The sequence below is a fragment of the Cebidichthys violaceus genome, unplaced genomic scaffold (genome assembly GCF_023349555.1).
Source record: "Cebidichthys violaceus isolate CVI_PGR_0920_01 unplaced genomic scaffold, fCebVio1.0.p SCAF_34, whole genome shotgun sequence".
NCBI classification, from domain to species: domain Eukaryota; kingdom Metazoa; phylum Chordata; class Actinopteri; order Perciformes; family Stichaeidae; genus Cebidichthys; species Cebidichthys violaceus.
In genome coordinates, this window is record NW_027176528.1 from 2,074,598 (window position 1) to 2,101,904 (window position 27,307).

Here is a 27,307-nt window from a genome sequence, read left to right on the forward strand (position 1 = left end):
TAGCCCAGGGATTGGAGTTTATAGTCTGTCTGTGTGTGTGTGTGTGTGTGTGTGTGTGTGACACACACACACACACACACACACACACACACACACACACACACACACACACAGTGCAAACTGAGAGAATGCAGTGCTTTTCATGTTGGCTAAATAATGAAACAAACAAACTGGCATAGTTACCATGGTTACAGGGGGGGGGCTGTGGTAGAAAGTGAAAAAAGAGTGGGAGAAGGGGCTACAGAAGAATGGAGAGGGGGAGAGGGTATTCAATGGCCAACTTGAATGATTAACCGACCCTGTGGAATTTCAGCTCAGCGCAGAGATCTGGAAGCAAAGATGAAGGTCGATGAAGAGCCCCGGATCAATTTTAGAGAGCAGGAAGTTCTACAGTGAAAGAGAAGGCAGGAGGGAGAGGGTGCCAACACAAGACTGGTCCATTGTCAGAGAGGTAAGTTGAATTTTATGTTGACCCCCTAATAGGCTGGAATGGTGTTCTGATGCATGTTTTGAAGAGTGGGTCGTCCTTCAACTTCACTAGTCCATGTCCATGTGTCCTAAGGCAGGACACTCAACTCCTGCAGGCTGTGCCTCCGGTGTATCAATGGGTATGAATGAGTAGATAGTCCTGATGGGCAGGTGGCTTCAGGTCACATTTTCAGTTTGTCCGATACTTTTCATTTTCCTCAGGATACCATCAGGATACCATCAGTGCGTTCTCTGTGCAGAGCATTCGTTTGTAGCAGATGTAAATATTGGGTTAGTTGCTGCTCTGTGCTTACATGGTAACGAGATACTATTTCAGCAAAGTAATCAAACCCAGGATTTAGAGTCAACATTGGACCTCAAGAACACTTTTGTATTCTTGTCTTAACTTTCTCTTACCTTCTTCTCTTACGGTTACCTCAAACAAGTGAGCCATGTCAGGTTCAGGAAGTTTGGAGGTGAAATGATGAGTCATCTGTTCGATATCTCCACTAGAAAAATGAAAGAAGGTGGCAGCTGGCTGGACGGAGATCACTGAATGCTTCTAGTAGGAACATTTATTGTTGTGCGTGTTACTTGTGTTATTGTAAGTAACCTACTTGTTGTTGGCTACATTGTATGTCATTTCCAGTATACATCACAATAACGGGTGGATTTTCTATTAAAAAGTACAAACATGGGAAGATAGCAAGTATTACTCACCCATCTTTTAAAGACAAAAAACTCAAACTAATACCACTATTGAGTGAATTATTTTTTATTATGACCAGTGTGTTTATTGTATAGGATACTGCATGGTTTAGCTACCCACCCCATAAAAAACAATATGTTTAACAGCTGAACATCAACAACGGCTGAAATCAGGCTCTACTGCTCCACGATGGCTTACAGCGGGGTCTGTGAGCGTGACTGGCCGGCTGGTAGTTTGAAGTTTGCGCCAGTTGTAGAGTTTCTCGACTCCGAAGACGTTGGAGCAAATCATCAATTCGCCCTTAAATGTTTGTAAAACTGCCACTATTCAAAATCGTTGCACTCAAAAATGTTCAGAATTGAATTGAATGATGAAGCATGTGAAAGGTTTTTGGCCAGTGTTGTTCTGACCATATGTGCTGTTCCAGCGCTTTGCATTGTGGGATACAGTAGTCTAGGTAGATTTTTTTTTCCCAAAACCAGCAATCCGGATATTATTGACATACTGTATATTTAGCTGTTGTTTGCAAACTGCAGTTTGTTACTGTAACGCACACAAAAGATGTGGTCCCATTTTTGGTTTATGTTTTATTTACTTAAAGGAATGATAATTCCATGTATTCAAGCTACTGCTGATGATTTTCTACGTGTTTCGGGAACATTTATTCAGTTTTGGTGACTTGTTATTTGATGTAATACCCAACAATGTCAGAAGGTGGCAACAGAATCATTTGCAGCTGACCGGAACTCTCTCGTATCATTCTGCTTCGAGGAGTCGATGCAAGTGCTTGTAAGTTTAGAAGTGTGTTTTATTAATTTTTGTGAACTGTAGGCCAGCGACCTACTACCTGGTTAACAAGTTTGCTTAGCCAACTATGTATACTAGCTCCTTACTTATTGAAGGCTGAAAACCCCAAGGGCTCCAGGATCTAGAATTATGTTGCACATTAAGTTAACCACCTCTAGACTGATTTTACTTAAATTAAACGTTTCTTTTACACATTTACACCTGTTTAAAGCTTTAAATTGCATACGGAGAGTTAATGTAGTTCCATATTGTTATTGTTGGAGAAAAAGAGGTAACTATATGGCTGTCGTAAGTAAGAAAACACAAATAAAATACAAAGAGTCGATGCAGCAACAGCTACATTGTCCTGTCTAATCTTCTATCAGAATAGCTGTTTACATGGTCATATGCCTGGGACCTGTAACAGTATGTTTGGAAAGATTACAAACATTTTACAAGCAGTTTGAGTAAAATGTATTACGCGTACACAAGGCTGTGGTTGCGATGCTGAAGCGAGGACAAGAAAGGATGACAAAGTAGGTGGTAGGTGGCGATGCCTTTTCAAAACACTCTCGTCAATAAATCCTTTATTAAAAATTGCCCTTGTTCTCACTGATGCCTTCCAAAGTAGTTACAAACACTAATGTCAGTGCTACGCATGTGACATTCACATAAAAGCTTCACATCAATAAAACCTGAATGTGAGCAAATTGAGGTATGATTAATTGCAGCCATAGAATATAGTAATATATTTACAGTATAGCAACACTGGCTGCCTTTTCTTCTTGCATCATTAAGACCCAGTGAAATCAATCCTAACAGCATAGGCAACAGGCCCTCTGCTAATTTTACATATTTGTATTTATACAGAGAGCAAATTCATTTGCAATTCTCTCTTGTCCTTGTTATCCTTTCTCTGCATCCAGCCACAGCCTCATGCAAGTATGATCATTTTACAGCAGACCGTTCCGTCTGTAATCTCTCAAAAGATATCGACAAAAAAATGTGAGAGGCGATGCGATCAAAATGTTTATTTCCTGGTTAGTCCACAAAGGGGCCAGAAAGGTCACTGCTATCACATATCTATCTCACGCACACGAATATCAAACACCAGTTACCCTTGCACTCCAGTGACGTCTCAATGCACAATAGAATGAAGCATTCACAAGCATGTACACATAAAATGTTATTTATTATTATTACTACTAGATATGATTTCAGTTAAAGTCAAATTTGAATTAGAGCAGATGATTGGTGTTTCAATCCCCCCCCCCCCCCAGTGAACATGTGGAAGTGCCCTTGGGCAAGATACTGAGTGTACAAATGTGTTATTTTAATGCTGATGTCTGCATTAAAATAACACATTTGTACACTCAGTATCTTGCAGTAGTGTGCTTTGAGTGCTGGGTGGTTGGAAGACTACAAAGGCGCTGTATATGTACATGAAAGTCCATTTACCATCCCATAAGGTTGTTGTGCAATGGAAACATAAGGACGGACCTTAGATATGACTTGGCAACCGGAGATATTCTTAGTCTGCTCAGCTCATAGACTTTGACTCAGCCATGAGACAGACAGCTAATGTCATGCTAGCGAGATTCAAAGTCAATAACATTGCGTACGGTTGACAAACAGTACATTTGGACGTATTTTCAACAACAGGACTAGCTAGCTATCCAGTCATGCCATTGTCCCCAAATCAATATCAATATTTTCACAAACAAAGCAGATATAGAGTATACTGTCGGCCGCAGCCTGAGATAGCGAGTTGAATAGTGAATGCGATGTTCAAGACGATCACTTATGTGTGTCAGTAAGTTCAGAGCTGTAACTTTCCACAGTGTTAAACTCCCTTAAAAGTAAAATTCCTGTATTTAAGTATTATCAACTAAATGTACTTACATTAACTTAAGTTTTTTTCAAGATGGAGATTATTTCAGCTACTCTATATACTGTGGAATAGAAAATCTATATGCATCACATTTTACTTGTTGATCATATATTTCTTGCGTAATCTGTAAATAACCTGTCACAAGCTGTCTGATAAATGTAGTAGAATAACAAGTACAATGTTTCTATTACCAAGTAGCTAATAAACTGTAATCAAGCATTGTTTTCTGATTGCCACCACTAGTTACTGTAGTACAAGTGAGTTACTTGTACTACAGTAACTGTATTTATATATTGTATGCTACTTTATATTTCTAATCCACTACATTTCCAAGATCTTAGGCACATTCACGAAGATGAAATTAGCCCTTTGAGGGCATTTTGTTGGTTGTCCCAGGATATGTATGAGTGAGAAAAGTAACATAATTGTATATGTTCTATATTCAAACACTATAACAAAACTATAGCCGACTTTGCCGACTGGTAAAGTCCACCCCTGTGTTTATACATTTAGTTTTGGGCACATTAGGTGTTGTTGGCCTTTGATCAGACAGGTTATGAAACTTTATTGGAAGAGAAACAATAAAACTACCCACATCGCCTGTTGTCTGCAGATGATTTCCTGGTTCAACCACACAGGCAGGTTTTCTCACTCTTCTATACATTTTCCGTTTCACATAGAGTTTGTGGTTGACAAAATAAATTCTGAGAAGTAGGAGAAGCACAATACTTTTATTTCCAAGAATTACAGAAAAAATGAGTACTAGCGCTTCCAAATACCTTTGTATGACATGAGCCACAGTGTGTGTGTGTGTGTGTGTGTGTGTGTGTGTGTGTGTGTGTGTGTGTGTGTGTGTGTGTGTGTGTGTGTGTGAGTGGCCACTTTCATTGCTAACATATGCTGTCTGCGACGGAAACAGAAACCCCCTAATCGTCCTGACATGACTACTGCTTATGATTTTTTCTAAAATGCAGCTCTGGATTGAAGTTGTGCACAGGTTATGGTGATACTTTTTTTTTACCCCGGTGAAGGTAAGAAAGGTTGCATCCCTGTTTTCACATGACAATTGGCTCTTTGCTAAGTCCCGCCTCTCTTGGTTACTGTTGCTGTTTGGCTACTGTCAGGCTTTTGCACATGGCCTGTCAAAAATGGCATTTTCTACAATATTGGTGAGAGATAAACCAAAATAAAAAATTGCAAATTTCTGGAATAGTAGTTCTGAAATATCTGAAATAATAATACATATACGCGTCAATATATTGTTATAATTTATGCTAATGTTTAGTTATGACTAGCTATAGTTTTCATAATCCAGCGTTAAGGTTTTAGCATTGCTAGCAGAACTAAATAATCCCACTTTTCCATTTGTTTAAAGTGCTACAGGATATTGCTTGCACAATGTGAGCTTGATCCTGCACCAACGGCACAAACCAAGGGATGGTCAAATAAAGGCTGTGCCGAGAAGACGAGACATGATCGCAAGCATTTGAAGATTACGAAGAACGTTGCACTTTGAATATTGATTTCGGAACGTTCTCAGAACATTGTTTTTCTTACGTTTTTGTAAGTTTGCTTTCCTAATGTTTTTTTTAATGTTCTGGGAACATTGTATACAGAACATTTGGAATACAATGTTCTGGGAACGTCGTTTAAGAGAATTCTTGGAACTTTATATCCCGGAAGTTCTCAGAACATTGTTTTCCTAACTTTTTCTTACATTTTTGGAATGTTGTTGTTGTTACATTCTTGAGATGTTTTTTCAGAACGTTGTATTCCTAACATTCTGGAAAAAGTAGTTTTCTTGACGTTTTTGAAACATGTTTCTGGGAAAGTTGTTTTATTTATGTATTTGGAACCTAGTTTTCAGAATGTTCTCTGAACATTGTTTTCTTAACATCTCAGAATGTTTTTTTTCTAATGTACCAACCCTAATGTAAAGTGGGTTTTCCTTTAACCACAAAGTTGGCGATTCAATCCGCGGCTCTTACTTTTCGCATGTCGAAGTGTCCTTGAGCAAGACACTGAACCCCAAGTTGCCCCCCGGGTTTTTTACAGCAGCCCATTGCTCCTACGAAGGCTTAGGATGGGTTAAATGCAGAGGTCAAATTGTACCTGCATGTATATACCATTGTAAAAAAAAAAATTGTCAAAAAATAAATCAAAAAATTTCTGACTATTGGCGTTTCGGAATAATGAGCTGTCGGAAGAATGGGCAGTCCATACTCCCATTTCTATTCATGTGTTATCATTTGCTAAGGGCTGATGAGTGTCCAGTCAACAGACTACCTGGTAGGATAATAGTAATATATTATTAAAGCATAATACTAAAAACAAAAGAATAAGACAATGGAATTAAACAGTTTTATGTGGTGACTGATAGTTGGGACCTGACAATTAGTTTGAAAAGCAGAACCTCGGTAGAATATATATTTATGTAAATAAAGACTGGAAACAGAGATAGAAGGAAACTCACTCGAAATGTGGTTATGGATACATACTAACAACATCCTCTATTGGTCTCATAACATCTGCATTACATATCAACTTACTCCAAAATGCAGAACTAGGGGCCCATTACTGAGATGCACAAAACAACATTGTAAATATGTGACAATTACGTTCTAAAAAGTAACATTTGACAACATAATATAATTATTATCACAACATTGTGATTACGTCAGCAGACAGTCATTAAACAATGTTTAATGACTGTATATTAAAGTCCATCCGTCGTGACGTTATAGATTTACGTTGCTGACGAATTGTTTTCAAGTCTTTCCACAACATTGCTGATTGGTTTCATGCTTACCAAACCCGAACAACAATCAGCTCCTTGGTTTTACTGACGTTGAGCAGGAGGCTGTTCTCCGAGCGCCACTCTCTTTATGAAATCTCATCATTGTTTTTAAATTCAGCGGGTTTTCCTCACATCCTCTGTGGATCCTGACATTGGCCGCTGACTCTTGGTTGAGAAGATCAAATTGAGCATAAAAGATGAGAAGGACCCGCTTGCTTTTGTAGCCTCAGACATTCTGGATCGCCTGCCTCATATCTTTAGTGTAACGTTGGCACATTACGTAATACGTTTGTAGGAACCGGCGTCATATTATTACCTTGTTCTTCCCAGAAAAAAAACTATAGTCTGACTTATATTATGTCAATATGTCAGTAAATAACACACCAGCTGCTCTCTGTGCCTCCACCCAGCATTATGGTTCTGGGAGTACTAGGTGTTCTGGTGTCTTGTCTGTCCTCGCCAACACAGGAGCCCAACAGGAAGTGATCTCACTGCATTAGAGAAACAAGAGACAGTTTTTTCCATCTGCTCTGCTCACCCTCTCTTTGGGATCTGCTGGTTACATTTTTGTACAGTTTCAGTTCCTATCAACAGCAGCTGTATGACCTTAGCTCACAACTCCAAATGTTCTAAACAGACAACATCCTGCTGTCAAGTATGGAACACACATACACATTCAAAGCTGTACACACTTTATTGGATGTGTTATCTTTTCTCCTGCATAATAACTAAAATGAATATAGACATGAAATGAGTTAAGCTGATAACCTAGCTTTAGTATCAACACTTGCCATATACATTAACTAATAACCTGTCTTCCCTTTATGTTTCTTTATATAACATGGTCTGCATTACGTTTCCCTCCAAAACATATTTGCTGCTGTAAATTAGTTGTATATAATCATAGTTTCTGGGAGACAGGGTTGTGTAGTCTTAAACCTGGGTGCATTCTTTGACTAATTTAATGCATTTTCATCGATTGTTCATTCAGAACAAAATTCCGCTCAGAGACAGTTTACAGTAACTGGTAACACATAATCATTGATCTTATGTTGATGCTCTAGGATGACTTTGCAAGCATAAAAAAAATGTATTTTACTGAGTCTGACTGTGAACAGTGAGCAAGAATAACTGTTCACCTCGGTCAACCTTTGTCCTTTAAATCCGCCAAAAGACCGAATAGATGTCCTTCACAAACCTTGCTCCAACCATGTCCATCTTAGAATTACACCTTCATTTTGATTTCAACTACACACCTGTCAAAAAAATTTCATTACTGCGTCTTACACAGTTGTGATGCTATTGCGGTGACAAAACCTATCCACAGACAGAAATGTAAACACCTGGCAAAGTACCCAAAACCTCTGCTGTGGTAATTCCCCAAAACCACATTGTGCCATGGTGACGCACACACACACATACTCAGAAGGCTGTGGTGTCTGTTAGTAAACCACACCCAAACTCACTGTCACTGTGACAAGTGTTATTCAGTCTGCAAATACACACCCGCAACTCCCAACAATAATACAGCTACTGAAAACTGAAATCTGGTTCATGTTGCCGTGATAACAGCAATCACTGGTGATAATAATTTAGGCCACAAGATGGCAGGAGACACATCCATTCTACGGGGGGAAATTGCTGCCCTGGAAAATGAGAGGCGGGTCCCAAAATAGGAAGAGAGTGGGATTGAGGAGTGAGAGAATGAGAAGAAAGATGACAAGAAAGCAGAGAAAATTGAGTGTTTGAGTCTGTCATGCTGTCACATCTGAAGCAAAATGTATCTATCAAGTCATTAAGAAAGTTATCTCTGTTTTTCTCTCCCTCCCCTCTTCTCTCTCTCTCTCTCTCTCTCTCTCTCTCTCTCTCTCTCTCTCTCTCTCTCTCTCTCCCTCCATCCTGATAATCTCTCCCTCTCTCTTCTGTTGTTAGACAGCTAGGTTTTCCGGTCAACCTGCAGACAGATGTGGAAGCTGCAGCTGCTCTAAAGCTGGATAGGTCAGCCTGGAGCCAGACGGCAACAGCATGCCACCTTAACCAGCTGTCCACGTAAGTACGCTACACTCACATGTCATTTTTGCTTACACAGGCCACATGTGCTGCTGATGGCTCACCGTCGCATGCTGTAAAAGATGTTTGTGCTTTGAAGTTCAATCTATATTTAGTGACCCCAAACGGACTTTCAATGGCAGCTATACGTTTGGTGTGGGAAATGAATGTAACCTGACCTCTCACAAATTGCAACAAGCTATTTTTACTTGTTTCGTAACCCTAAAGGTGTCCTCTTTGACATTCAAAAAGTGAATAATCTGAAGGGGAAACCCTGATAACCAGGAAATTCAATATGGCCACCATCTGCCCAAGTGGCAATAATTACTCCATATTTGGAAGGGTTACAATCAAAGATGGGCAGTATTTATGTTGCTTGCATTTGAAGTATAATTTCTAGTATTTTGTAATTGGTGTTTGAGAGGGTAGGGTTATATGTTGGAGATTTAAAAAAAATGTCACAAATGTCATGAACTTTTTTTTCATTCAGAACAGATTTTGGCAACAAAATCCATTGAATTTGTTTTTTTTGTTGTTGCAGTTTGCGTGAGGTTGATCCACATTTCATGTAAAATGCTTGGACTAAACTAGAAACATATGGCCACTGAAATCACAGAGAAACCTACAGACAGCTAAATTGTGATGTAATCTGTCCAAACCACACATTCTGCTTCCACTGCCTGATCGGAACATGAACAGTGCTGTGAATCCATTGTCTGCTTTACTTTGGATTTGTTTTAAAGTAGATATTTATTTTTCGGTCACTTTTTCCCCCCAGAAAGTCATTCATGGTGATATTTTAAAAACCCAGAAGGGTATTTAACAACACTACCACTGTTTTCATGATATTTCCAGAAGCCTCAAGGACTCTTATAACCACCCACATGGATACAAATGTAATCTAACAATCTAATAACTTTTAACATGTTTCCAAAATTGAAACTATATTTACAAATCCAAGCAAATACGGTAAGCATAAATGAATCTCATTAATTGTACTGTGTTGTAAAAAAAATGGAAAGATGTTACTGCATACGAAAATATAAAGTAATGAAAGATATTCATATAGACCAATGACCCTGAACAAAAAAAGAGCAGCAGAGCAAGCAAGGACAGTGAATGTGTGACACTTACTTGTTTGCCATACTGTTGAGGGAACGATCTAAATAAACTAACTAAAATCAAAGCGCTGTTGTTCAAAGAAATAGAGCATTTATTTCTTTATGAATTAACAAACAGGTGAGATAAAATGGATGTAAGAAAAAAACTCCCATCGATATGTAGATTACAAAATAACGTCTCTTTGGCAAGAGCTTGTTGCCAGTGAGGATGACAATGAATATGATGAGACGTGAGTCACAATATACTTAGGAGTTAATAAAAATGTTGCCTAGTTAGCTTAGCGAAAAATGTTCATGAATAGTATGGCAGACATTTTTTATACGTTTTCAGGCAAGAAAGTAACCATTTAGATTTGTGGTGAGTTTGTCCAAATAATGCTTGACTGGACATTTTTCAGAGCGGACCCACTGGCAGGAGGCCTTCAGACAGCTGTCGCTTGAGCATACTTCAGTGCATACAGTCTGCTGGTAAAATCCTACTTTATTGTAGAAGGCAGGAGGCAGTACATACTGATTAAGTAAGTAGTATGAAGTATATAGTATGCAGTATGCAGCAGTATGTAGTATAAAGTATGTAGTACAAAGTGTGTAGTATGAAGTACAGTATGTAGCATAAAGTATGTAGTATGCAGTATGTAGTATAAAGTATGTAGTACAAAGTATGTAGTACAAAGTATATAGTACAAAGTATGTAGTATAAAGTATATAGTACAAAGTATGTAGTACAAATTATGTAGTATAAAGTATGTATAAGTTTGTATGCGATTTCGAACACAGCCAGACTGCTCAGAGTATTATCTGCCGCTCTGAGAGTATGGTGTTCTGAATAACCATGCGGTACATTCCAACAGTGCTCAATATTTACATACGGGCCACTTAGTACCAGAACACGCTCCCATGCTCGGAGTAACTATTTATGAACGCATCATAAACAAAACCTTTAGCTAAGCTAACTATGTTCAATTTTCACTTACTCCTAACTTTAGCTGGTAGACTATTATTGTCTAACTTATTTTCATGGGCATATTTGTACAGACTATATCATGTCTCATCATAATCATCTCTTGTCATCCTCACTGTCAGCCAGCTCAAAAAGGAACCCGTTCACTAATTTACTGTATTTGATCTATTTCTTCCATCAACAGCACCCTCATTTTTGTGGAGAGCGTCAGTTTGGATTGATTCATTATTTATTTCTACAATATTAAATCCTCAAACAACTTAACTTAATCCTCAATTATGTTTTGCGGGAAAAGCTTTTTCCTTGAAACAAAACAAAAACACAAAAAAAGTTACTTGGTTATGTTTAAGAAGCAAAACTACTCGATCAGGTTTAGTGAAAACATGGTATGGCTTAAAATAAGTATGTTTGTTATGTTATTTAAGATATGGACGTAAAGTAAAATAAGCCATCGTCGAGTTAGAGTTTCACACGGGACACGTACAGCAGTCTCCTGGGTGAAAGTCCACTGTTTTAATGTATTCCGATATGTCAAAACAAATGTAATCTGGGAGAAAATGTTTTCCCTCGAAACATAATTGACAATGCAGCTTTCTTGTATGGGAGCGTCATTTTTAGGAGACCAGGTTGGTTATTGAGCTACAGAGTCTGCAAAGGGTTGAGGTAAGGGTGGTTGGTTGGGATATAGTATTGGACTTTAATACAGGAGATGGCTGTTCGCTTCCTGTTTCCTACTGACAGTCAATGTTTTGTTCAAACCAAACCCTCAATCCTTCCTAAACCTTAACATTAAAGTATTGTAACCATGCCAGCCATTAGATCACAACACACGGTGGAAAGCATAATCAATTTAGAGAGTTGCCATAGACCTGAATTATGTTCAACCATGCCATCATTCTGAGCACCTCTAGGACTTCCTATCCATGTATATACAGTGGGTACGGAAAGTATTCAGACCCCTTTAAATTTTTCACTCTTTGTTTCATTGCAGCCATTTGCTAAAATCGAAAAGTTAATTTTATTTCTCATTAATGTACACTCAGCACCCCATCTTGACAGAAAAAAACAGAAATGTAGAATTTTTTGCAAATTTATTAAAAAAGAAAAACTGAAATATCACATGGTCATAAGTATTCAGACCCTTTGCTCAGTATTGAGTAGAAGCACCCTTTTGAGCTAGTACAGCCATGAGTCTTCTTGATGCAACAAGTTTTTCACACCTGGATTTGGGGATCCTCTGCCATTCTTCCTTGCAGATCCTCTCCAGTTCCGTCAGGTTGGATGGTGAATGTTGGTGGACAGCCATTTTCAGGTCTCTCCAGAGATGCTCAATTGGGTTTAGGTCAGGGCTCTGGCTGGGCCAGTCAAGAATGGTCACAGAGTTGTTCCGAAGCCACTCCTTTGTTATTTTAGCTGTGTGCTTAGGGTCATTGTCTTGTTGGAAGGTGAACCTTCGGCCCAGTCTGAGGTCCTGAGCACTCTGGAAGAGGTTTTCTTCCAGGATATTTCTGTACTTGGCCGCATTCATCTTTCCTTCAATTGCAACCAGTCGTCCTGTCCCTGCAGCTGAAAAACACCCCCATAGCATGATGCTGCCACCACCATGTTTCACTGTTGGGATTGTATTGGGCAGGTGATGAGCAGTGCCTGGTTTTCTCCACACATACCGCTTAGAATTAACGCCAAAAAGTTCAATCTTCGTCTCATCAGACCAGAGAATCTTATTTCTCATAGTCTGGGAGTCCTTCATGTGTTTTTTGGCAAACTCTATGCGGGCTTTCATATGTCTTGCACTGAGGAGAGGCTTCCGTCGGGCCACTCTGCCATAAAGCCCCGACTGGTGGAGGGCTGCAGTGATAGTTGACTTTGTGGAACTTTCTCCCATCTCCCTACTGCATCTCTGGAGCTCAGCCACAGTGATCTTTGGGTTCTTCTTTACCTCTCTCACCAAGGCTCTTCTCCCACGATTGCTCAGTTTGGCTGGACGGCCAGGTCTAGGAAGAGTTCTGGTCGTCCCAAACTTCTTCCATTTAAGGATTATGGAGGCCACTGTGCTCTTAGGAACCTTGAGTGCTGCAGAAGTTATTTTGTAACCTTGGCCAGATCTGTGCCTTGCCACAATTCTGTCTCTGAGCTCCTTGGGCAGTTCCTTCGACCTCATGATTCTCATTTGCTCTGACATGCACTGTGAGCTGTAAGGTCTTATATAGACAGGTGTGTGCCTTTCCTAATCAAGTCCAATCAGTTTATTTAAACACAACTGGACTCCAATGAAGGAGTAGAACCATCTCAAGGAGGCTCAGAAGAAATGGACAGCATGTGAGTTAAATATGAGTGTCACAGCAAAGGGTCTGAATACTTATGACCATGTGATATTTCAGTTTTTCTTTTTGAATAAATTTGCAAAAATTTCTACATTTCTGTTTTTTTCTGTCAAGATGGGGTGCTGAGTGTACATTAATGAGAAATAAAATGAACTTTTTCGATTTTAGCAAATGGCTGCAATGAAACAAAGGGTGAAAAATGTAAAGGGGTCTGAATACTTTCCATACCCACTGTATGTTTTGTAAGTATACCTGTATGATTCAGAATGACATACCCAAGAGAAATACTTTGTGAAAATCACGTTTTGTTCTCATTCTATCCAACCAAACCAACAAGCATGGTCTGGAAATCTCCAGACCATGCTTGTTGGTTTGGTTGCTGCTTACGAGACTCTGGAGTATTATATTGTTTTATAGACTGCTAACTTGATTCTACTGTACAACAGTCAATAAAAATAAACCACCCATAGTCCTAATGCGAGACAAATGGTTCAGCTGCTGCCACTGTAGTAAAAGATTAGTATGAGAGTTTAGGGTGTAAAGGTTATAGACATGTACACAGACGTAGGTATGTACATTGGAGTAAACACTGCTTTGAACTATTGCACTATTATACAACTACAACAACAGACCGCTTATGTAGATAATAATCAAACTTACTGTATGATTTAGTATTTACTAAAATCAAATCCTTTATAAAGTCCAAAACCAACAATGAATTTGTCCTACTAGTGTTGGGATTTCACCATGTGGCCTAAACAAACAAAGAAAGTTGGGCCTACTTTTCCTGCAGAGCAGTCAAAAGCCTGATTTGAGTTTAAGATAACACCAAGCACCAGGAGATGCTAAGTCGCACTAAGTGTGACTTTTCATCTAAACACGGGGGTCTCATTGGATGAGAGCCACAGACACCCGAAAGAGGTGAAACAACGTTGCTTTTAAGAAAACCCTATGTCATAGTCTTAACTTCACTGGACGAACAATAGAGTCTTGTTTTTTTTGGGATCCTGAAGGAGAGAATGGATAACTTCTATGCCCTGTTCTCTCCCTGTTAACGTCGTCATTTTGCTAGTCATAAGGAAGAAGAATTCCCTTTATTTCCGAGGAAAACTCTCTGCCACACAGAGAGGTTATAGCCGTGCAGCTTGAAGCTCCAGATCCCGAGTTTAACCAAGAAAGTCAGAAGAACCACATTGACCACGACAACGTCATCTCACAGTAAGAGGCTTAGTGTCTGGGCATAGTTAGGTCATAGTGTGTTTATTACCTTGTTTGTTTTGTTCTAAGTTACTGTATCGTTGAAACGTGTTATTGTTGTGTATGTTCACGGACCACCGAGTTACTGCTGCAATAGTGTTGTGTTAGGTCATCACCGCGAGTGAAGTTGGGAACTGTAACTGTCAGTTTAAAAGACCAGAACACCGCTTCGGGTTTCTGTGTGATAGAGAAGAAGTTCCTGTATTTTAGGGCGGCGGTGAGGATCTGCCTTGTTTGGAGTGTTTCCCACCACCACCACCACCACCACCCAGGGTGGTGCCCCGTTATTTAGAACGTTAATAATCTTATTGACACTAATTTGCTGATAACCAATCACGCTCCTGATAGATCCCAGCTCTAGTAAGTATTGCGGGTGTATCCAAAGCCTGATGCATCTTATTTCTCTGTGCCATAGAGCTTCATATACTGCCCAAGGACTGTAAATACTCTGCAGAGCACCAAATGTGTATTGATCTGCAACTGAAAATACTCCCCAACAAATGCACCATTAACTCCTATTTGAGTTACTTCTGCTAAAAACTATGTGATCAGCTGTTTCAAGAAATTACATGAAAGGCTTTTTAAAAATGTATGTAATCAAATATCTTTGAGGAGTTTTGAAGCAATAATTCAATATTTAAAGCAGCAATAATCAGTATTTTCATAATAACTATCGAATGACAACGTGAGAGGGGTTGCTCGTATCAACCTAGGAGAGAATTATCGCCTGACCTGTATCTCCCCTCGCCTGCAAGCCGGAGAAACAGCAGCCTGTTTATCTCCGAGGTTAGAAATATAGCATCCTCTAAAGGACACATTGGTGAGAGACAAGGTGAGAGAGTGCTGCGTTCCCCGTCCAAACCTTTCTGTTAAGTATTATAGAAAGCCCAGGAATTCTGTGGAGCATCTCTGGCTTTGAGCTGGCCTGGCAATTTCACAGTGATGACAAGACTCCAGGAAGTCACTGCTCAACAAGGAATAGTTCCGGCAAGTAACGCAGTCAAAAACCACATTGTTGTCTTCACATTCCTGTTAAACAAATGAGTTACAACATGACTAACTAACTAACTTACTAACTGTACATAGTGGGCTTTAGAGATGCTGTAAATACCGTATTTTTGGACTTTGGAATGAGCCGGGCTAACTGTTTCCCCCCATTTTCAGTCTTTATGCTAAGCTAGGCTAATGAACCGAATACAAAAGGTGTATCGCTCAAAATGTTTTTTTTAATGATTTCAGTTGGAACCAATAGGCTTGAGTCTGAGTGCCACAGACAGGGTAGGGAAGTCTTGAGAAATGGACTAACAAATTGTTCATTTTGGAGGACCGTGGCTCTGCATCATTAGATATTTTATAGACCGTTAACATGGAATTTATTCCAATTTGGTTTGTATTTCAAATCAATTAAATGTAAAATGTGAATGTGTCATTCATAGTGTTCTGAAGAGTATAATGTAATCACTCCATGGTCGTGTGTGGAGCTACAGCTGCTGAGGGAGAGGTGGTGGAGTTGGATGGCTGACATAGAGGAAGAGAAGGACTGTAAGTGAGAGGTGTAGAGAGAGGAAGGGAGGATTTAGGGTGGGTGCCTGCGGTGGAGCATGATGTCAGAGGAATGCGTTGAGCCTCTCCTTTAACAAGCTGGAGCCGTGTGGAGCGCCGGCCACCTCCCGCTCTTTCTCACACACAGAGTCATTTCACCCCGCTTTAACTCTCTGCGGCATGTATACACACTCTTGCTTTCACAAACACACAGGATCAGAATCAGAAAGGCTTTGACAGCATGACTCCAACTATTTCATTCAACTTCAAGCAGGTTTATGTGGAACATTTCTGTGATATATTTCTTATGATTTAGATTAAAATGTGAAATCAACATGTATTATCAGATTCACATTGTCATTTAAGTGGAATGTGTTTTCACTGGTCGATTTTCCTCTTTGTTCAGCCTTCCCTCCCAGCATCCGGTCCTGCAGCTGGAGCTTGTTGCAGGGATTACAGAGATGGAGATGGAGGAAAGGAAAGCAAAAGAGAGAAAAAAGAGGAGAGAGAGAGAGGAGAGACTGGATGAGAGAGCAAGGACAGATAAATGGAAAAAGAGAGAAAGTGACTTATATAATGCGTTGGTGAGCCAGACGCTAGGAACAGCTGGAAAGATGACAAATATTAGCCGTGAGGTAAGACAGTGGAGGATCTGTGTATGGAGGGCAGCTGCTTCTATAAACCAACCACAGTGAAGTCAAGTGTATTTATAGCAGCACTGTCATGATACCAGAAATGAGACTTTAATGACTAATTGAAGAGTAACCTCTTAACATCCACTTTGATCCACAGCCCCCACCCCCGCTCAAATAAAATGTAATTATTACTGTATCCGCATGCCTAAATAAAAACAAATTAAAGAGAGATAGTCATAAATTATGCCTCAGTAGCATTGCAATCAACATGTCTTAAGCACATTAAGCACGACTTAGGGAATAAATCATGTCTATTCCTCGTCGATACGGTTGACGAGAGGGATTAAACACAGAGACATGATGTTAGCTGCTGCTTTAACAGGCAAGTTGGTGGTCACCGTTGGGCGGGCCTTCAGTTTTTGGAGGGTAGCAGAGAGGGCTGAGATTGGATGTCACAGCAGTTGGCAAACAGCGGTGGGGTGTGGCCTGACAGCGTTGACCGTCATGCAGGTGCTGGGGGTCATGGCTGCTGCAGAAGGGATACGGGGAAAGCATGTGAAGATGACGACCGACAACTGCATCATGGTGGCCTTTAACCGCGGGCAAGGCGGAGGTCGGTCTGAGGCTCTGTTTAGGACGACAGAGAGCATGTGGTTGTGGGCCTCAGAGCACCTGTTATTACTGAAGGCTGTCCACCTTCTGCCTCATCCCTCCCCTTGTTGGAGAGAGTGAGGCAGAAGCAGTTGTATGGCATCTTAGTAGCCCCAGGTTGCTGTTCAGCGCCCTACAGAAATGACTCAGGTAATTACAGCCCAGCCCTGGACCAGGCCCCTCTGTCTCAGGAGATGTGATTGTCCACTCTGGGCCATCCTCTCCAGGCCTGGCTCCTGATATGGACAGGCTGAGGAGGACTGGATTGTCTGTACAGGTTGTGCAGACCATCCAGGGGTCAGGATCCATCATGCCATGTTAAAGGGCAAAGTGGTCAGGGTTCCAACTCTGGTGCGAGAAAAGGAGGCTAGGTCCCCTGTTCTGTACAGTTGGATCTAGTCTCTTCTTTTGCAGTGTTTGATGGATAGAGGGGTGTCTCATGCCTCTGTTAAACTGTACCCAGAAGCCATTTCTTCCTGTCAAGCGGTTCTTGCTCATGAGACGATGGTGGTGCGTGCCTTCTTCCCGCAGTAGGAGCTGCCATTGGTGCCATCGTTCTGGAGCGTTGCTCTCTGAAGGTTTCTTTCAAGACTTCAAGCTTTCACTGAACTCTGCGGAGAGAGTTGATTCAGATCAAGATGTGCGTGTATAAATTAATATTGACGTTAATGTCTGCCACCTGTCCAGTAAAATGCATTCATCAGCAGATTTTGATTCATATTAGATTTGTTGTCCCGTGTGCTAGGCCTGTATTTATTGATTTATTTATATATAATTTCACTTTAAACTGTTATGTTCATTTAACATTATATTTCTTAATGAAAAGAGAAAATACCCCGTATTTAATTCACACAGTAGCAGTGAGTATACAAAAATAGGCTTTACTTTTTGATTATTTCATATAGACTGTATATTTATAAAATGAACGGAATATTACGTCATATATAGTTATTGAGACATAACATTACCTATATCAAGATAGAAGATTTTGATCATATCACTCAGCCCTTAGAGCCACTTAGTGTTTATTTCAATGCTCCCAACATTTAATATTTGGACAGCAACGAGCATTAATTTACATTTCCTTCCGTTGATTTTCTGGAAATTTACGCTTCATTTGGAAAGAAACTTCAATATTGTTGTACTGTATGTATTTCCTTTCTACATATGTGTTACTTCACACCAGACCAAAGGGCAATCTGGACCAGCAGCAAGCGATACACAGGTCATGGATATGATGGTATGATGTACCTCATATTTGTAAAGAGACTGGACAAAACTCTTTATCTATAAATGTATGTGTAACAGGCTACCTCCTCAGCACAATGATGAACAGCACACTCAAATAGCATTTCTCAATGTTTCTTTATTTCACTATTGTTCTGGCCTGGCCTCCGAGCGCACCCGCCGTCTGAACTGGTCTCTGTGTGGTTCTCGTCTTGGTCCTCCTTCACTGCTTGTGTTTCTATATGGGAGAGAGACAAAATCAAAGATTGAATTCAGCTGAGGCTAATTAAGCCTCTTCTCTGAACCGTTCCCCGAACCACTCCCCCACTCTGTCCCTTCTGCAGCTGAGCCCAACCACTCCCAGCCACCACAGTATATATAATGTCGAAGGTATAAATAATAATGTTGCTGCTGTATTTATGCCCAGAAGATGTTATTTTCAGTGTTGGAGCAGTTACAATGTTAGCACAGCCTAGCGCTGATTGATCCGAACTCCATCAATAATCAAGAATTTTAAAAGTTGTTTGCTTATCATCTTGGACAGACCTGACAAAGCATGAATTCTGATTACTATTTATTTCTGCATCGTTTTTATCAGTCACTTTAATATCGCCATAGTAAAGCCCACATGTGGCTAGATAGATACAGTGAACCTCACTGCGTGCCCGTAGATGATGTTATGACCCCAGACATAATGATGTTTGGTTTTCTGATGTATCATATACAAAGTAGTAAATAGTGGTTGATGAAACACGGTTGGTATCTACAGAGAACCCCCCCCTCCAGTGCATCTAGCAGGTGTGACAAGAATAAACATGAACTTTTACAAATTATGTGTGGCGAGAATTCTCCTCGCGTTTGGTGTAACATTTATTACATTTCCCACTAATACACAGAGTAAACCCGGACCATGCACATTTCCCTTTTACTCCCACAGTTACTTTATTAACATATTCTTATTTCACTGACGCTGATGCATATAGCCTTGGTGACGTCACGGCCGTGTCACAGGGACTCTCTGGGGATCCCGTGGGTTTTGTTCAGCCAGGCGCCAGTGTTGTGGTTTGAACCAAACACCCTAACAATTCAGTATACTTATATCTATTTATTCCATATTGTCTTACAAAACATTTTCGATCAATTCATTAAAAAAATGTGTTACTATCTTACTTTCAAGAATGAATAACGTTCGCCATCACTAGAGACATAACATGAATCAACTTCTCTTCATTTTTTATTTGAGAACAGGAGTTGCAGTACTATTATTTTTAAAAGTTACTAGTTTATTTTTTGTCTTGTTTTTTTCACAAAAAGGTTGTCAACCATTTTTTTGCGATAGGTTTTGTTTAAGAAAATATCAACTCAACCACTTAGACTTAATGCTGGATTAATCAGTAAAGTGAAAAGAGCCAGTGCCAATATATTGACTTAAAATGTGAAAAATGGTGTCTTTGGTACCAAATGCATCGCATGGATTTTGGATGGACGGTGGCTCAAACCTATTTTTCAACAGTCAAGTAGACTTTGACAAACCCTAACACTGGAAAGTCTTCTCCTCTTTCAAAGAAAGAGAAGAGTGGGGGAAAAGTGTTCTCCGGAAGTCAAGACTGCTAATTCAGTCCACTTTTCCACCGTTCCTAAATGGGGAAATAAAGAGGCCAGTGTTTCATTATTCCTGAACATTTAATATGACTGGCCGCTGCCTATTTTACCATGGCACAGCATGACGCAGGGACTTTTAAAAGCAGCTGTACGCCATTCAGAGTAGCCTGGGGCCTGGAAGGAACTCTCCCCAGAAAAATTGGAGATCAAGAAATAAGTGTCTCAATTATGTGTGTGTGAGGGAGAGAGAGAGAGAGAGAGAGAGAGAGAGAGAGAGAGAGAGAGAGAGAGAGAGAGAGAGAGAGAGAGGGCTGAACTGGAAATAAAGGGCTGAATTCAGTTCGGTCTCAAGCTGGCCTCCACATGTTGTAAAAATACGGAGCAGAAGCAGGTTACTATAGAGCACAGACTGAGTTTATTTGTGTGTCATTTGCTTTTAGTGAAGTTAGGTACTGGAATGAGTCATAGAGTGGTTTCGAAGTACTGAGAAGTACTGTATTGCTGTCTCTACTTGTATACATGCTAACTTTACTTTTTCTATCTGTTTACAGCTTTGCCCATCTTTCCACAATCAGCTCCCTCCACTTGGTGAAGATGTAGTCTGTTTGATCTCTATGGAGATGTCTCCAAACACCGTCTCCTCTATCTTGTTGCCATGGTCACTGTGGTTGCTTTTCTTCCTGACCCAAGTCACCCAGACAACAAACTCTGCCCCCCTATCTGACACTTCTCTGTCGGTCAATACCACCCTGTTGTTCAACAGTGGCGCCCCGGGCTACAACCTGCGGAACTGCAGCTGCTCCACACCCATCCTGGAATGCGACGAAGCTCTGGCCAACTCGCTATGCAGATGCCACACCGTTTTGCGCTCTGCTCTGCCCCCTGCTGGGCTCAGAGAACCCGGACGACTCACTGTCTGGGTGAAGGAGCTCTGGGCTCTGGAGGAGTTGCTGAACCGGAGCATGGTCGGCCATTTGCTGTTGTCTTTTTGTGGAATAAAACCAATGGACAGTCAGTACCTGGCTCTGTTAGGTCTACGGACCCTCAGGATCCATAGTGCAGCACCAGAAGCTCCCTACCCCGACCAGGAAATTACAATCTCCCCAGCAGCAGGGGTGGCAGTGGAGCTAGAGGCCCTCTACTTTGACCTCTCCTCTTCCTTCCATGTGACCTTTCTGGATGTAGCAGTTCTCAACGGGCTCTCTGTCCTAAAGGCCTACAGTGTTGTGGGACCACCTGCTCAAAGACTCTCTCAACAGTTCCCACACCTGGCCCTGCCCCTTTCTCTGCCATACTCTACTACTCCTGAGGACCCTACGGACCCCAGTGAGCAGGCTGCAGAGCCTCTGCAGAACCTGCTTATTACGTTTGTCTACTAACTACAACAAGTTGCCATGGTTAGGTTTGGAGTACAAGTGACTAATGATGCGCAAGAATTATGTGTGTTCAGAAATTCTGCGTATCATTTGTTAATCGCTGGATGGGTTTTGTTCTCTTTTTGCACAGGAAAAGTTGCATATGTGTAATATAATAACTTTTTGTATGACTGTCAGTCATACATTTTTAAGTCTTACTACAGCATATTTTGGGTATCATCCCATAACATAAGTCGTGTTGCTTTGCTAACCAGGAAGCTGTAATGATCCTGATTCTTATATCACATATGATCTGCTCCAGTCAGAGATGATGCTTTGCTTGTGCTAATCGTCTGGATCTGGAACACATACTTCAACACCACGGGTACACTGTGTATTTACATGCATAAATATTGTCTCACAGCCCTGTATAATGGCTTTATTCAGCAGTCTTTTACATACTTTACAAATCCTGATTATAGGTACCACTTAAGGTACCCAACAATTTAATTCAATAAAGCACTCTTTGTAAGGGCATTGAAAGCTGTACCCAATGGCTATTTAAATAGTTCACAAATCATTTGCTAATGCTTTATAGATCACATGGCTGTGTAACAATTAATAAGTTACATTTCATAAACTCTTTACAAGGGATGCTTTATCAAGGAGCAAAAGCATCTATCTATTATATATAATTACTTTTAAGTGATCTATAAAGCATTGGTAAATGATTTATAAACCATTAACAAAGTAATTCATTACTAAGTTCAAACTATTTAAAAAGGTGCTTTATATGAATGTGATATAGGGATGAATGACTCAATGGAAACGGAGTTTATACAGGTAAAGTAAAAGCAAGCTGTTAACGCGGCTCAGTAATCAAGCTAATGTTGGAACATTCCAGCTATCGCATCAAACTTTCTAATAGTCTGGACGAGAGCTAATACCTACACATAACTCTTAAATGGAGAACTCAGAGGCTGTGGTTACACCTGACATTTCAACATAGGTTATGGAGATCACACCATGTCTGGCCCTGTAAAATGTTGTTCCGCATAACGTCTTTCGATCTGCCACCTTTCTCGTTCGGTCCAGCAGATCCGACGGCAGTGTGAGTACAAGCTGGTTCTTGCATACCCAACCTGTCATCCAAAAACGCCCTACCATGATCAGATGACACCACAGCGACTGATCGTGTGAAGAGTAACTGTAGCCACAACCTGCTAGAACAATAACTGAGTCAAGCCTGCTCCCAGAGAGGGATGAGATGTTTCAGATTCCTGCCAAGTGGGTGTTAGCTCTTTATCATCCACTCCGATCTAGGTGTTGTCAGATATCCGAGAAGCAGGATAGCATGGTCAGAAGGGAGAAAGCTTCTTTTGCACACTGAACAGTTGCAGGTTATACCCAGAACCATTTGCGGAAAGGGTTTTTCAAAGGTTCTTTGTAACACTTTTCATCAAAGAACCCTTTTGGGAAGAAAGAGTTCTTCAATAATTGTTGCAAGTATGGGTGTTAAAAGATCATCACTGCACATACCCCCAAAAACTGTTATTGCTAACCGTGACTGTTGTGGGTTGTGAGGAACTAGGTTCTAGATGAAACCCTTGGAATGTAAAAAGATTCTATGTAGTACCCACTGGGTGGGTTCTTGTTAGCACCTTTCGATGGTGGAAAGGTTCTGGATATAACCTCCAGGGAGGCTTCTGGCTTAAACAATTACACCAGAGAAGGATTCTAGGTGGAACCCACAGAAAGGGTACCAGGTGGAACCTTAAAGGTTCTACTAATAACCAAAAAGGGTTCTTCAATAGGAACAAGCCAAAAAAAAACTTCATTGAAAGAGTAAAAACTAGAATAAACGAGTGGAGAACCAGCGGCATCCCATCCCTGGATTAATGGGTGAAATGATGTCTACCTTCTTAGGTTAAAAACAGGACACATCTGGCAAAATCTAAATGATTTTTAGATATGTGGGTTACGCAATCTGCATTTCTATGGGTGGATTGCAACACGTGGCAGTTCCCTTGCATGTTGAAATACTGCATGGTGCGGTTACAATGAATGAGGTACTTTGAGGAAAGGGAAAAAGCAAAATGACAAATTCCTGCTTCAGGGATCAATAGAGCATCATAAAAAACAAGTTGTGCTGTGGCAGCTGACTGCAGTGAACACTGGCTGGAACCAATCCAAAAAATCCAGTGTGGAGTCAGAGTCTGCACCAGAGTTGGATGATAATATTATGCCTGGGCGGGATCTTTGACTGTTATACTACTTTCTTGAAAGTTAATTATGGTTAAAGTTGTCCATGTTCAAGATGAGGACAGCTACCCCCGGCAAAAACGTACAAGAATGTATGGGGAAACGAAAAAATGGAAGACAAGGACCGTGTTAGTCTGCTGTGGTATGAGCTGACGGAGAGGCACAGTAGGCTCACTATTATGAAGGCTGCAGTACGCTGCTGCGTTTTTCCAGCTGCTCTTATTGAGTACAGATGGCCTAATAAAACAAAGTGTTTTGAAACAGGTTAAAATGGACGCCCGGTGAACAAGAGTCCCAGGGTTAGAATCCTCTCACCAGCCAACCAATCTCACTATGTGTGGATCAGAACAATGACTTTGTCTCTCTGTTGAGTTAGATGAGTTGTGCAGTCATTAACACCCACTCATAGCCAAGTTGGCAGGGCTCTGTGAAGGAACAGGAAGTGAAAGAGAAATTTGCTCAGAATCTTGTTGGACCTGATTCAGTTCCTCTACGACTGTTTCTCAGAAGTCCATGGTAATTCTCCTGAATTTGTTAACCAATAGAGAGAGGCGTTAGAGGACAGTGAAAAAAACTGGAAAAATAAGTCAATGTTGAATATCTAACAACTCTTTCTTTCTGGTTACAAACTGTTTTTTTCTCTTTTTCATGCTTCACGCTGATCATGGAAGAGACTTTGTTAAAGCTGCTCTCACGAACCAAATCCAGCACCAACACTTGTGTTCCACAGATCATTCAATGATGGATGTGTCTTTGTGGCTGTATGTGCATGTGTTTTGATTGATCTCACTTTAACCAACATCAAAGTAAATGAGTAACTCTTAGTTAATTTATCTATCACAGTTGCACCCGTTGTATTGACACAAAGTTGCAAAGGAAACGTGTGTCATACCAGTGTAGAACTCCATAGTTTTCCTCTACTATGCATTTCTTAATTCATCTAAATACTCGTTTTTAAAACTGAAACTGTTTTAAAACCTTTCAGCTCTGGTTTGGCCTCAACCAACTCTTACAGAAAAAATATGTCGTTAGCTGCTAAATGCTCCACTATGCTCACTGGCTAGTCTTTAACTGTCAGCTGTTTGCTGCTGGGCGGGTACTGGGTAGGGTTAATCAGAGTCTTTCTACTGAACATCTGCTAGCTGTTGACAAAAACTACATTATGAAAGCGGTGAGAGTCAGTCAAAACAGTCTCCTGGTCTGAAAGTCGTGTGTGTGAGACATCCACCACCCACACTTTGTTATACTCGTTATTATATACCACTTATCTTTTAATAACGTCTTTCTACCATGAAACTTTCAGTAACGGTTGCTCGATATACAACATTATGTGTTCTGTTTTACATCACTTGCTCTGACCGAATGCAAAAAACGCTGACATTCAACATTTGCAGAAACGTGCAATGCCAGACTTTTTTCCTGCCATGCTGGCACTGAGTGCACTTTCCTACTGTGTTTTCAACACATGGATATGGAAACAGGATGATGACTATAGTGCCAGGGCGTGGGAGTTTTTAAGAACACCCATACCCCTTCTCTGAAACGATACTTCACTGTGGCTCTTTCTTTGTTGAATTGTGCAACAATTCAACAAACCATAACATCGGTGTTCTCACCGAGCGTTTTGTGCAAACAGAAATTCACCTTTCAGTCATTCCCATCTGGTGAACTGGGTGATTACACACCTCCTCCCAAGCGATAGTCTGGGTGTTATGAAATGGTGTTGTATGAGGTAGTTATCCATAGTCAGTGTAATACCTACTGCAGATCGGCACACCCTCAGTTTGGAGAAAAAGGCAGGAGTACAGACACTAGAGCTTAGCAGTATATTACTGTGTACAGAGAGAGCTGCAACACTTAAAGAAAGTCAAGAAAGAAATATCCGTTAACGCTATCTATATTTTTACTGCTTTATCTTGCTGTCAAACCATCCTTTCTGAAGGGGAACTGAACTGATGCTTCAAATATTTCATATATAATATACACTTCATTTTGTAGCTGGGTCTTACTTTTAGGTGGCTAAAATACATGTTACTGCTGCCCCCTTCCACAGCAGACGTTACACTGCTCCCACAGTGGTTGCATGCCTACCTCAGTCTACTGTAGGTAATACACGATGTCTTTTAATGCTTTTCAGACAGGATGCTAACAGCAGGCTATGAGACTTTGTGCTAATGCTCCTGTTGGCGCACATCACACAGGCTTAAAACGCCTGGAACATTCCGCCAAAGAACAGGTTGAAATGAGATCACTGGGTTTTGTGGGTTTGACATCACTCTCTTGTGTTAGAACTTCAACTTCCCGTTCTTTCCTTTGCTCTCCCTAGATCTCCATAACAGCACCTTAAGTACTTGCATTAGGGAATGCACTTAATCAAATGTAAATGTGCCTTTAGATGATCTGTACACATTGCAGCAGACCTGCATTTTTACGGCCTTTGACATTTTTGGGAGCTCATTGCTGAATCATGTAGTGTTTAAGAAAAAGTATTTGGAATTTGCTGCAAAGGTTTGATTTGTATATAATTTGGATTGTCATGAAAAGACGATGTGGAGTGTTTCTTTTGTCCACTAACTTTGACCTTGTGTATAGTCTGAGATAATAAAAAGGGTTTTATAAACTGGTTTTGTGGTTGTATTGTGTTGAAATCGTATTCCTCAAAATCTTTCCATTACGGTAGAGGTGAGATTCTCCTTTCTTTTTTTAGCTTGTCGCCATCTTTGTTACCAAAGCTCACGTTGCTAAGAATCCCGCAGTGCTGCAAAGTAATTCTTCAACACATTCTCATTCCAAACTCTTCAAATACGTTTGGTCAGATCCTCTTGGCATCGGAGATCAACAGTAGGGACCTCTCTAGTTTTCAAGGTGTGGTCGGTGTGTGAATATGCGCTCGTTTCATGCGTAGCGTCCTTTCAAAATAAACTCCCATCTTCACAGGAAGTTAGGCTTAGACAACAAAACCACTGAGTTAGGTCTGGGAACAGACTGATTTAAAGATTGCGGTTACCTTTACACTAGTGACTCACATCACTAGTGTCTGTCAAACGAGTCACATGACTACCGACTCACGTGAGTCACATGAATAGTAACACTACTGACTCACTAATGACTGTTATGCCAACATTTCAACATAAGCTTCGTTAAGAAGTTGGTTAGTTGGTTTTGCATGGGAAACCAAGCCCACATAGGGGAGAAGGGAGAGGCGGTGGATGGTTCCAACAAACACCGACCTTTCAGCCTGGACAGTGCTGTTGGTTCCCCATGTTAAACGAGAAGTCAACATTGATTTAATTGTCACGTAACTTCCGTATATCAGAAACAGCAATTCCATTTTTAACCCAAAGGACGACCTTTTCCAAAACCTAGCCAAGTAGTTTGGTTGCCTAAACCTAACTTAGTTGTTTTGTGTAAAGTCAGAAGTTTATTTTGTAAAAGACTGTATGAATATAACGGGTGGAAATTAACAAGTGTTCCTAGCTAAGTAAACACACAAAAATGAGGAGTAACTTTTCGTAAGATATCATACGAACCGTTGATGATACATTGGTTTGTTTGTCACATCCACCATCCCACCCGCCCTTATGCACTTTATAATAAGTCACGTGCTCTTACCGTTCACTGATGCCGGCTGAGATTTTACAGTGGAATGAATTGAAAGCCCAGTACGTTG

General features: G+C 40.6%; 1 protein-coding gene across 3 annotated transcripts; it reads left to right on the top strand.

Annotated features, from left to right (window-relative positions):
• The first annotated feature begins 380 nt into the window (after positions 1-380).
• On the top strand, positions 381-26,257 carry LOC137883657 (exosomal polycystin-1-interacting protein-like). 3 transcript variants are annotated; one of them, XM_068725222.1, is made up of 3 exons: positions 381-451; positions 8,588-8,700; positions 20,572-26,257. In XM_068725222.1, exon 3 carries the CDS (start codon positions 20,635-20,637, stop codon positions 21,397-21,399), a length of 765 nt encoding a protein of 254 aa, XP_068581323.1. In that variant the 5' UTR covers positions 381-451; positions 8,588-8,700; positions 20,572-20,634; the 3' UTR covers positions 21,400-26,257. The 3 variants fall into 3 exon arrangements, with proteins under 3 accessions (XP_068581323.1, XP_068581322.1, XP_068581324.1); XM_068725221.1 differs by lacking the exon at positions 381-451 and adding an exon at positions 8,363-8,431 and having other exon boundaries at positions 8,584-8,700; XM_068725223.1 differs by lacking the exon at positions 381-451 and adding an exon at positions 14,179-14,324 and having other exon boundaries at positions 8,506-8,700.
• The last annotated feature ends 1,050 nt before the right edge of the window (positions 26,258-27,307 follow it).

Coding starts and splice junctions, on each gene's coding strand:
- LOC137883657 (XM_068725222.1), top strand. CDS start 20,635: ATGGAGATGTCTCCAAACACCGTCTCCTCTATCTTGTTGCCATGGTCA.